Source organism: Oryzias latipes, chromosome 12 (genome assembly GCF_053564925.1).
Source record: "Oryzias latipes strain Hd-rR chromosome 12, Olatipes_Hd-rR_3.1".
Classification (NCBI taxonomy): domain Eukaryota; kingdom Metazoa; phylum Chordata; class Actinopteri; order Beloniformes; family Adrianichthyidae; genus Oryzias; species Oryzias latipes.
The window spans coordinates 24328777-24341873 of NC_136248.1; the positions used below are offsets into that span (position 1 = coordinate 24328777).

A 13097-nucleotide genomic window follows, 5' to 3' on the forward strand; every position below is an offset into this window, starting at 1 on the left:
GACTGGCTTAGTAAGAGGGTTCTGACGAAGATTGCAGTGTGGTGAATGAAGGTTACAGAGTGGAGAATTTTGGTACTTAAGCTCTTGAAGCTTGTGTAGGTTACGGATGGACTGACAGAATAGGAATCCAATCTGTAAATGGTAAACCATTAAAGGGATTTTGGTGTAACTGGTTTGTATTTGTGCAATAGCGACTCGTCGCATTTCGGGCAGACACTCGGCAGAATTGCAGGTTACTCCCCTAGGGCGGGTCAGTTAATTAACCCACCTGCTTAGCGTCCTATTTAAGTCAGGTGTACAATTGTTCATTCTCTCTTACCTTCAGCGCTCATTCTTTGCCCCTCCCTCCTCCCCGGCTTCCACCTGTGGGCTCCGTTACGGGGGTTGTTACCCGAAAGTGTATGGAAAAATAAGTGTCTCAAGGAATTGAACGGAGCCTTATGCCAAAACGAAGTTGTGAATCAAATTGTGAATGTCAACCTAAAGATGTTGTGAAATAAATATTCTTCTGCAAGAGTTGTCTGACTGAAATCTAATTAAATTCTTGGATACGCTGTTTTTGAATACTTTTAGCTGGAATTCCAGTGAGACGTTTGGTGTAGTTAGCATGTCTGGGTAAATCAATGTCATCAACTAGCTTCAGAATGATAGGAGGATAGACTCTGACATTTTTTAGGATGACTAAAAGAGGATTTTTAAATGTGATACAACGATACCTGTCAAAAAAGGTGATGCTTCTTACAGAGGAAAACTATAGAACCAGAAACTATGGCTTTAATCCAAAAAGAGTGTAATTAAAATAAGTATCAGTGAAGAGAGTTGAGCTGGTCTTGATGGAGAGCTGTGTATCATCAGCATAACAATAAACAGGACTTTTGTGCTTGCTTTGTGCATGACTGGTGGAGGGGGTGTTTTAAGAGTAAACAAGTAAATGATGATGACCTGGATTGGTCCAACAACTGAGCCTTGAGGGACACCAGAGGTGACAGCAAGCAGCTGGAACATAGCAGATAGACAAATTCCTTCTGTTTTGAGAATCAACTGGCGAACTAGTGAAACTCTGTTCCAGTCAGTCCACCATCAAAATGTTGCCAGTGGAGAATTGTTTAAGCCAAAATGTTTTGTATCTCCTAAATGTTAGCTTGTGTGGCAAAAGCGCGACAATATATATTGAAATGACTGAGAAGTGTAAAAAATAGAGCAAAAGAAAGACAAATTTGTGGGTTTAACACCTTTTTTCAAATAGTGTTACTACAATCACAATACAATGGCAAGTAAGAGATGCATCAAAGTTTGAGCAATTAACATGAAAAAAGGAAACATTACAGTCAGCGCAATTATAATAAGAAAGAAAATGTTGCAGTTAATGTCCAAACCAATTTTTATAAATAATTTAACATAAGAAATGGATTCTTTGACACACATTTGGGCCCTTTTGGATATACAGTATATATTAGTATAGTCTATTGTTGTTCAGTTTTCAGCATATCCCTTCAGGGGGATCAGGAAAACGTTAGTGTACTTCACTCAAGAGTCCATAAACCTTCAGAATAAGAGAGTGTGCATGTAATATGTCTGTGTTTTCTTATCTGTTAGTCTTGCTTTGTTTAAAAGAGATGTTTTTTAAGCATAAATAAATCAATGTTTTATACTTTTCATTTTTCATTCTTTTAAACGTTTCTTAATAATTACATCAAAACGTAAACAATTGCAAGGCCACAGTCAGGCTTTCAAAGAAAACGCTTTAAAATCCTAATCTGTCTTTTTATTAACTGTGGTTTTGAACATGGAGATCTTTTTTCATTTTAAAGGAGGTCCCTTTTTGGTCAAACATTTCAAACACAGTCCTAATAAATGCAGCAACCATCAAACAGATTGCTCAAAAAAATGATGAGGTTTGAATCTCCTGCCAAACATAGGTTGAGTAATCTGATGTTGGGAGATCTTTGCGCCCAAAGATTGCCCTCCCCATGATGCCTATGATCAGGTTTCAGATTCCAGTAATAAGGCTAATGGAACTATATCTAACTCATAGACCGATGCTAATGTGTCTGTTTAAAGGAAAGTTAAAGGGGACCAAAGCTTTTACCTGATTAATTAGATGATAATCTAACAAAACGCTTTTTGTCTGCTTGTAAACTTTGTGCTATCCTAGGCACTTTAAACTTGGGAGTTGGGTCATCTAGACCCACTAGACAGTGTGTTGAACCTTTTTTCTTCAATGATTTGTGATCTTCACTGGTGTCCATGGATTACATGAAATCTTAGATAGCACAAGGGTTAAAGGTAAATTGACAACCATAACGTTCATAAAAGGTATCACTTCATTGTCTAAGTTTTAAAATAAGTGAAATATTATTTAACAGCTAAACCACTTCACATAAAGTAATTGTTGTACAAATAATTTTATTTAAATAGAATATTAAACAACTGTTAATAGAAAGCCTTTATTTTATGTTGCTGGATAAATGGAACATTTAAATGTCAGGTGTTCTGGGGAACTCAGTAACTAAACCAAACAAACAAACAAACAAACAAACAAACGAGTTAAGGGAGTAAATAATAATGTTTATAAAACATATATAGTAATATTTTTTACAGTCCACTTGAAGGCCCAATTGAGGACCGGACCCCTATTCCCTTGAGCAGCTTTGGCTTCACCCTTCACCCTGACTCTGACCTTCACACATAGCAGGAATACCCAATCCAGTCCCCTAAGGTGCAACAGCATGACTTCCTGATTGAAACAGTTTTTAAAAAGAGAGGATAGTTTGCCAAGGAACCAGTAGGGGGCTTGTTGTACATTAACTATTATTTGCTGTAACATTCAAAAACTCAAGAAATAAAAAATTAACATCCTTATCTCAAAAATTACAAAAATAAATAAATCATTGGAACATTTCTCAACACCATTCTGCTCAAACAGAGGTACAGTTCGCTTTGACAATCTTTTACGTTCAATGACTGACAAACTTTCTGCAAATGAGAAAGGTATTAATCAGAATTTTTTTAATGTTATGGCAAAACTTCAGCTTAACTTTGTTTCCTCAATATTGTACAATTTAAATGACAAATAAAGCTGACGAAGAACTCGAAAAATGGCAACAAAGACAGTTAAAAAAATTATTATTTTTTTATTTAACTTAGTTACTTTGTCCTGGCCAGCAGGGCTCTTGCTTTGGACAGATTCTTTGCAATTGGTTTCTGTTATATTTTGCCAAACCGGGCGTACGAACCGGTTTTGTCTTTTGAACAAAACTTTATTTTTTCAAATTGTTTTATCATGAGCTTTTGGGTTTTAAATTTTGAACTAAATGGATAAGAGAAAGAACACTATGGAGTTAGCAAAAACAAAAAGGCATCAAATAAAATATTTATCTTTAATGATATTGAACTTTTCATACAAAGTAGCACAAATACTGTACACAAAAAATCTATTTAAAAAATTGAATTAATGGGTGCAGAAGCTGGAACTGCAGCTGACCCAAAGGAAGAGGATCCAACCGAGGAAGAACGGGAAATTAAAATGATCATAAACTTAAATGTAGGTTACAACAGATAATAATTAAACAACATGCAAAAACGTGTTTGAAATGAAAGATTGTAAAATTGTGAGAAGTATTAAAAAAATCTAAATAGCCAAGAAAGTTTTAAAGGAAAATTAAGTTTTAACCCCTTCATTTCTGACTTAATTTCCAATTACATAAAACAAATATTTTTCTAATTTCTTTTGTTTTTGTTCAAGGTGATGCTAAATTAAGTGGGGTCTTGGATTTAATTATTCACTGCAAATCAAGAACAGGCTGCACAAAGGGGTTAAAGTTCATGCTGATGTTTCAGTTTGACAAAGCAGAGCCATTTTTTTTAGTTTCTAAAAATCATAAAGGTGAATGATCCAAAAGAATCTTTATTCACCCAATCTGTATAAATGTAAGTTGATGTCATTTATGAGTGATCAGCTTTGTTTTATGCTCAGATTTAGCTTCACTGCTGCTTTTTATGATCAAACAAAGATAAGTTGTAGTAAAGCTGTGTGTATCAGAGTGTGAGTGTCCATATGTGTTTGTGTGGATGTGAAGGCGTGTAGAAGTGAGACACCCCCGGCCCGTAAAGCGATCCTGACACCATGAATAATGGAGATCGTTGAGGCGAACAGGATAAGCTCAATGTGCAAGTCTCCTTTTTCACAGGGCTTTCTCCTGCAAGTCACGTGACTGTTGAGGTGACAGTAATTTTTCATGAGGGTTTTTTTTAGGTTTATGTGCTCATATGGTGTTCCAGGTATGAGACCATCCGGCAGTCATCCTCCTGTTAGTGTCCTGCATCAGGACCTGTGCAAACCAGACCACATCAGAGCCTCTTTGCAGCCAAAGGGTCAAATGAATTGTCTTACACCATTAGAAACTCAAGGCAGCTCTTACGAAACTAAAAGCCAGGGAAGTGGATGAATAAAAGATGCCGTCGAAAGAGAAAAAATCCACAGCTTCGGAGGAAACCGAAGAGCTCGATGATGAAGTGGAGGAAGCCGAGCCAAATTTAAAAGAGAGGAGCAACGGTTTGACCCGCGGGGACACCACAAAACAAGAGAAGAGCCGGAAGAAACACAGAAGCTCGGAGGCTCAGGAGTTCCCTGAGAAAGAAAAGAAGGAAAGAGTGGGAGAAAAGAGGAAAGAGAATAAGAAAAAAAAGAAAGCAGAGGATGATGCTGAAGATGATGTGATTGCAGATGAAGATGATGACGGTGAAAAGGACAATCATGACAGAAAAGCTGAACTCAAAAAGGAAAAACCTGAGAAGCTGACCGAAAGAGTGCAGGAGGAGAAGAAGAGGCACCAGAAGAAAAAGTCATCTGCAGAGAATCCAGAAAAAGAGGAGGAAATGGGATCTAAGGATAAAAAGTCTAAAGACGGCAAAAAGAAGAAGAAGTCACACAATGAGGACGATGAAGAACCTTTAATTGAGGAGCAAGAAGAGGAGGAAGAGTCAAAGAAAAAGAAGAAGAAGAAGGGCAAGAAGGGATCTGGAGACAGCGATGAAGACAAAAAGAAAAAGGGCAAAAAATCCAAAAACAAACAAGTGGACTATGCTGCAATATACCAAAAGGAGCTGCTAGAGTATCACACAGACTCCTCTGATGGATATGAGGACGAGTACTACAAAAAGAAAGGTAAGGGACAAAACGCCTCTGGAAAAGATCTTTAAGAAATGCACTTGTCATCTAGAATGGCTCTAGCAGACATCAGCTTTTCATCCATGCTGGGAAATCCTGCTGTGATTGTTCTGGGGGAAAGCTCAGTTATGTTCCACATGGTTGGAGCCAAACAGAGGCCTGGGGGAAGACAGGTGCTGGGTGCCGTCCCAGTTTCAGGGACTGGAAGCACCACCAGACACGGCTGAAAGCCAGAAGGCCATTCCTAAAGCAAATTAGAAGCTGTCATGCAACAGGTAAGTGAGCATGCAGTGGAGAGAATGCAGTTATACTCCAGTTATTTCTTAGTGCTACAGGTAGAACATATGAATTAAAACATTGTGAAAAGGTTTTATAGTTTTAGTCAATTCAAAAAATGAAACTTTAAATCCTTACACATAGATTTAAACCCGTCAAGCCTATATTTCTTGTAATTTGAAGGATTGTGGACTGCTGCCAATAAAAAAACGCACTGTACTGTAGACATGGACTACAAATGGGGCATTCGTCATATCAAGCGACTCCTGAACCAGAGACAACATCACAAGTATCTTATTTGGGTTAAGAAGAAAGAGAACTGGTGGTCCAAAGTCCTCCTTTCAGATGAAAGTAAACTTTGTTTTTCATTTGGAAATCAAGATTTCAGAGTTTAGAGGAAAAGAGAAGGACAGAATCTAAATTGCTTAAAGTCCAGCGAGAAGTTTCCACAGTCAGTGATGGTTTGACGTGTGCTGCCACTTTCTTCCTGAATTCTATATCCATGCAGAAATCTATCAAGAAATTCTAGAGCACTTTCATGCTGGATGGAGATGCTGATATTATTTTTCAGCAGGATTTGGCATCTGGCCACACTGACAAAGGAAGCTGCTTCAGTGACCATGGAGTTTCTGTGTTCAATTGTGTTCCAGTAAACTCCCCATACCTGAGCAACAAAAGAATATCAATGGGCTGTTGTTAAAATTAACAAAGACCCAATGGTGCAGATAAACCTGAACTTCCATCACAACTGAGGAGATCCACAAGCTGATCACCTCCATGTCACAAAGCAGGAAGGAGGTCCAACCAAGTAGAGAGTAACTAAATACAAACAAATCCTCCTCTAACCAGAGCTGAGAGTGGATCATTCCGGTATCTATTGATTGCTTAAATAAGGAGTTTCAAGGGAATGACTGTCAGCTCTTGTTTATTGCAGTAGAATAGAAGGTGCATCAAGTATGTAGGAGTGAGTGGGAGTAATACTAACCTTGTAGCTACCTGGTTGACTTTACTTTATCTGGAAAGTTTCCATCCCTTCAAGAAGTTTCTCAAGGCTCAGCTGGAGAAGACTGCTCTCTCGATTTGGTTATGAGGTGTCTCTCAGACGCCTTCAAATGTTATTTATCACTTGGTCCTTAGGGGTCAGTTGACTTCGGTTAACTTGCTCTTCACTGATTTTTGAGCGTCTTTGGTTTACTAAGCTTCATGTTTAATTTTTACATTGCTGCTTTTTCCAATGTCGATGACATTTGGTGTGAATTAACATTTATTCCACCAATAAATGTATTGGTTTGTTCATAAGAACTGGTCTTTTTAAAGCCAACTTAAAGTAACTTCATACCATTTCCCAATTGGACTTTTGTTTGTTGGGTTTTGTCTTTTGATTACTTATGACAACGACAAGTGACAGGGGTTTACCTTTTGTGGCTGCACACAATTGCTCATAAGTTAAACACCGTGTATTTGACAGGCGTTCAAGAACATGCTTAACACTCATTCTTGAACCTGCGTTTAGCCTATGATGTTCATACCAGCCAAACAGGGAGGCTGTTTACTAGCGCATGTCTGCTACCTACAGTTGGAAGAGGCTTTGTGCCAAATGTCAAAGCGGTGCAATTCTTGTGAATCTTGCTCCAGGTCTTTTCTTTCGCAGCTCTATTCTGATGTATGAAAGACTTGGTGTCATAGAATTTCGGCCGGGCACATACTGTAAATATTCATTTCTTCTCCATGATCAGATTTAAAATGGTTGGCACTTCCGTGAATTAAAAATGATGCTACCTATATGTCACCACCAAATCGGAGTCCTCGATTGGTCAAAGGTTGACCTGATTTAATTTGCAACTCACGTTCAATGGCAGAGCGTTTTGTATGTAGAGCCCGAAATCGATCCGTAAAGCTTGCATTGCGATGCGTGAACGCAAGAGTTTTATAAGCAGAACCCCGAAATACCTATTTACATAGATATTTCATTGGAATCGGCTGCTTGAGGGCAGTGTGAACATAGTTTTAGAATTGTCTTGTGCAGAATTAAAGGTGAAGCTCTAACAGAGCCGGGTTTCATTTATTATGTGGCTTGTTGCTCTCTAATTTACAGATTATTATATGCAGTCATTAACCAGATTCTTACTACCCACACAATTTCATTTTGCTTAGAGAATTAGCATCCAGTAAAGGGTTGGTCACTTCTATGAAATGTTCTTACTCTATTGAAAGATACCTGACTCATTGATACAATGCTCACAAAAATACAATCCTTGAATCATTTCGACACAAAACTGGGTATTGCCAGTTTATATGACACAAAAGGTCATGGACAGAGGGAAGAACCTGGAGCCCCGGAAGTAAGGATGTAGTTCAAATTTTGTGAAAATGTTTGCATGCAAAAAATTTCTTTACATTGCAAGGTCATCTTTTTTACTTGTCACATCACTTTTCTTTTAAAGCAAATAGTTTCAGGTATTGCCCTTCCCACTGAGGCCTGGTCTCCTTTAATGGTAATTTGATCACTAGCAAGCTTTGCACTTTATGTTGGCTGTCTCTTAATCAGCTTACCGTTCAGAAATGGGATCTTCTGTGTTCTCCAAACACAGAAAAAAGATCCCAGTGCTAAACTATTGTGTTTTTACAGGTGAAGCACCTACTGTCACACACCTCAATGAAGTTATTTGTGCAAACATTTAGTCCAAATATGGAGCAGTGTTAAAATGAAACAAACTCATACTCAGTATACAAAAGAAGCTGCACATCAATAGTTAAAAAAAAATGCAACATGCAGACATTACTAGTTTTTCAGCAGACTCCAGGCCAGAGACAACACATGGCTTTTTAACCCTTAAACACTAGAGATGTTGGCGGCGACATCTAAAAACACGCTCTTTGACATACCGTAAGTCTTCGACTGTTTACATGGTCACCTGATTCTGACACGCCTTTGCACTGTTAAGCAAAAAGTATTCCACAACAGCCCAAAGTCGGTCTTCTTTGCTACAGAATCAGCTGCTTCTGTGCATAAACACTATACTGTAAAGTGTTGCATATCAGCACAAAGCTGCTTTTCTCCACTTCAGAATCTCCTGGAAAGATAATTGCAAAAACGTTTGAAGAGTTGTGGGAGTCTGACAAAAATGTAAACACTCTAAAGGACACTTCTTTGGTGTTCTAAACTTGCACTGTTGCTCCCAGGTAGCACAGACCTCAAACTTATGATTTCTTTGATAACAAACCAAACCCTACGCATGGCGTAGGGTTCAGTCAAGTGTCAACTTCAAACAAGATCCTGAAAGGACTCTGGGTCTTGAATTAGATTGTGTCTGCCGAGAGAGAGAGAGATGGTTAAAGCAGCCCCTAGCCTTGTCAAGAATAAGGCCAAATCTAAATTCTTCCCCTTACCATTACGGCTTCTCCCTACCTACCTCTACATTTAGCTCTCCAAACGGAGATTTATGGAAGAGTAGTGTCTTCGTATTCGGACATCGCTCGCACTCGATGACATCATCAATAGTTGCGGGTCAGCTATGTTAGCGCAGAGCTGCCAAAGCTCGGAAAATACATAAATACGTCCGTTTTATCCCTTTAAAAAGGTCATGTCAAAACAAAAAGTCATTACTTACATTTACATGTAAACTTCTGTGCATCAGAGCACACCCATGTTAACCTCCCCTGTTGGAGGGAGTGTCTGTAAAAAACTCATTTATGGGCAGAACATTCCACACTGAATGGACCTCTAAGAGCCTTTAACCTCTGAAGATCTGGTTAAATTACCTAAGTAGGTAATTCTGCTTGACTGGGGCCCTGTCAAAGATAAATAAAAAAGGTATTTCAAACAGGAGCTTGGGTTTTAGGTTAAGGGAGTCTTACTAATGCAAAATTATTAGCTTTGAACAATGTCTTTAAACAAAAAAAAAGTACAATGGCCTCCCCATCTGCAGAGGAGATGAAGAAATTGTAACATCAACAAAAAATATTTTTTTACTCTTGTCAACAGGTCACAGGTCAAATCCACTCTGACCATTTCCTCCTGATTTCACTCTTTCCCTTCCAAACACAAAGCAAACCTCCCCAAAAATAAATCAAGCCAGTAACTCAGCAGCTCAGCTCTTCTTGGTTAAAAGATTTATATACATCAGTGATGAGGAAAGCCACCCACATTCCTGATGTTTCTTCTTTCCCCCCCATCACTGCTTCAACTGTCTGCCATCAGGCCGGTAATACAGAACCTCTTTGATCCCACAAAAGAGTTAAGAAAAATATCTTTCAGTTTGCCTGCAATGACTGCTTAAAGACCGATTTGCCTGAAAATAACGTTTTTGGTGTTTTTAACATGTTAATGTGGCATTTTTCTGATGATGGATGACGTACAGCATATTAAGAAACTTAAGCTCAAATTGCATTTCTGAGTGTCTCTTTATTCAATTCGTTGTGAATCAAGAGCAGACAAAAGTGCCATTTGAAAAAAAACCTTATTTGTGACATAAAAAGCACGCCTTTGTCCAAGCTCTCAGCAATGAGGGGAAGAGGGGCGGGGTTGCTCCATATCAGTCCCGCCCACAACTCAGAGGTGAATTTCTAATTAACTCCTGCTGCTCTCCAGAAACTATGATTTTGATTTTTGGCTAAAAACAGCAAAATCATAATAAAAAAACACCAGGAACACTTTTATATGAGATCGAAAGATGATCAGAGAGGGTCTTTAGATACTACAAAATAGACTCCACCGTGTTTTTTGTGCTCTCCATTGAATTATTATCATTAAAAAATGCTGTTTTAAACTGGTACAAATGATGAAATGTTTATGACACTCAAGTCTCAGAAAAGAGACACACTGGGGGCAAATGTCTGAAAGATCTTTAGTCAGATGAAATGATGCTTCTGAAATATGAGAGAAGTTCATCATGCCAGACATGGATTCACTGCAGATAGAATTCCCTGGCTGGAGCTCAGCAAGGGAAACACAATGCTCACTCACTTTTATAGATAATTTGATGCTCCATCATGATGTGACTAAGGCTTCGGTCATTGTTCATGAAATGAATTGCTACTAAATATTAAAACATCTACTTGTTAGTGTAATTAGCCACGTATTTTCCCTTTTTTTCCTTTTTCTTTTTCAGTGTATGAGGTGGTCACTGTCACAGGTGATGTAAAAGGAGCTGGGACGGACGCAAATGTTTTTGTCACCCTTTTTGGAGATTTTGGTGTCTCTCCTAAGGTTCACCTGGCAAGCAAGTGAGTGTACACCCCTTCACAAACAGAGAAAATTGTTGAACAAATATTGCTGCTTTTAAGTCCTGTTTTAGCTTTAATGACTGTTTTTCCCAATCATTTTGCATCTTTTTAAACATGTTTTATGATTTTATTTCAGCAGCACTTAACACCAGTTTAGGCCATTCTCAGTCAGTGATTAACTTTTACTCTTTTCTATTTTTCTCCAATTTTTCAGCACAGAAAAGAGGTATTTCCCAAATCTGTCAAAGGATGGTTACAACTCTGTTCTCGTGTTGGGTTGAATTGTGCACAAAATAAAGCTGTATGAGAAAGAAGTCCTGCTAAACCCAAAGATCACCAAAAACTATTTTTCTGCGTGGTTACAAAAACAAAAGCTTGAATATCACAAAAAAATGTTTTATTTGAAAAAGTTTTCCTTGTACAGCAGGAATCTCTCTTATACAGCTGTACAAAAGTGTCTGAGTCAAAATATCTGGAGTAAGGAGGAACTGTGTGGCATGGCCGGTCTTCTTTTCTATTTGAAAAGAAATGAAAGAAGACCACGATGTCATTTATGCAGATGATCAAATGACTCTCAGGGGATCTTATCAGCAGCAGGCTCCTTTTATCTCTACCCCACATTGATTGACAGATAGGGTTACCTGTGCAGCGTAAAGGATATACCCAGTTATTGTCAGCCACTCTGAACCATGTCATCTACACCTTGTGGTGGTCTCATTCATTCACTTTATTCAGCATTAACATGCCGTGCATTCAGAATATCCATGCTGTGTGACTGTTGGGTTGCTCAGCTGATGAAAAAAAAAAAAACCACAGAGGCATTAATGAGTCTTTTTGTCATATAATGAAAACAGTGCATATTCAGGAGTTTCACCTTACTCCATTATATGTCCCATCCCGCCTGTATTGTGATTGATGCATTTTTCACAACACATTAGGGGTAAGGGAGGATTTTTTATGTATACAAGAAAATTTGCCTGAACAAAAATCGAGGCAGATTAGAAATGCAATTCTTTGGAAATTCAGTGTAATTGTACACATTTAAATTACATGAATTCCAAAGTTTGCAGTTGGTTTGACTTTTTTTAAAATTAATGTCACAGATTCTTAAACATTGGGACACTGTGTCAAATGTACCTTACAAAAGGAAATGCAGTCTTTTAAAATGTCAAAAATTATATTATTATAGAAAACATGCCAAAATTTGAAAGTGAGACATTTTATCAGTTAATGAAAAAAGAAGAACTATTTTCAGCTTGATGACAATAATACTTCTTGAAGAACCGGGTATTTTTCATGGCTAGACAACAACACCCAACCTTCAAAATAAATTGAAGTGTAAAAAAACAGCCCGAAATCTTCCTTTTAAGAGACTTCAGTTGTGCCAACATTTGAGTTTAAATATATAAAACAGATGACATACATAATTAAAGGGTAATCAACCCCAATTTTTTTTTAAAACCAGGCTTTAAATCTTTATTTGTGTTGAAAGGTACGAACATTTTACATTAGAGTGAATAGGGACTTACTTGCTTGTTTAACAAGCCCCAAAGTGGTTACTTCACACCCTGCTTCAATTGCTTTTAAAGATGTTTCAGTCTGGAAGCCAAAATGTTGCCCAACAGGATGAACAAAATGGTGAAAATGTAAGGAAACCATCTACAAATTACAGGAGTGAAAACATTATAAAGACCCACTCTGATTAAAACTGTGTTTTCAACATGTTCTTGTGGCATTTTTCTCAGGTAATCAGCATCAAACTCAGCTGATTGCCTCACAGAGATTTACTCTAATTCTCTGCATCTTTTAAAAATATATTACAAACTGTAAAATTCTGTCAAATTCAACATTTGGTTCACATTATTGTGGAGTTTGGCATAGGTTGAGTAATAAAGGTTTTTCTATCTTTTCTTTACAGCATTTCTGCCTTTCTTTTTTTTTTAAATTAGTCCCAGCTCTGACCAGTTATCACTTAACTTAAAAAAAAATGGTGCTCTAGTCGTTATTTTATTTAGTTTCTACGCCATGCACGGCCATATGTGGTAGCGTTTGTGTTGCTGTCATCAAACAGAAAACAATAGATGATTCATAATAAGGTGAAATGCCTCACATGAAACCTTCAGTCAAGTTTTGGTCTGCATTTGACAGTGCCCCAACCTGTTTGGAATTGGTTTCATAAATGTTTTCTCATATTCTCTTCCAGGTTATTCATATTAAGAATAGGAATCATGTCGATTCATATTAACTTCTTGTGGCATCTATGAATACTGATACTCAAACAATCCTTAAATTTGGCTACATTTGAAGGCAGCTCTGTTATGGAAAAGATGGTTTGATTAACACTCTTTCGCAGTGGGAGGGCTGATGGGAACATGTGCATGGTTCATCCATGTGAGGGGTGTGAGTACAGCAGAGGAAGGAGTGA

At 37.8% G+C, this 13097-nt stretch overlaps 1 protein-coding gene across 1 annotated transcript in view; it reads left to right on the forward strand.

Annotated features, from left to right (window-relative positions):
• The first annotated feature begins 3827 nt into the window (after positions 1-3827).
• Positions 3828-13097, forward strand: part of loxhd1a (lipoxygenase homology PLAT domains 1a) — a 42725-nt gene continuing 33455 nt past the window's right edge. Inside the window, exons 1-2 of the mRNA XM_078956145.1 lie at positions 3828-5167; positions 10558-10672. Coding sequence (XP_078812271.1) covers positions 4456-5167; positions 10558-10672 — 827 coding nt within the window. The 5' untranslated portion in view covers positions 3828-4455. The remainder of the gene's footprint in view (positions 5168-10557; positions 10673-13097) is intronic.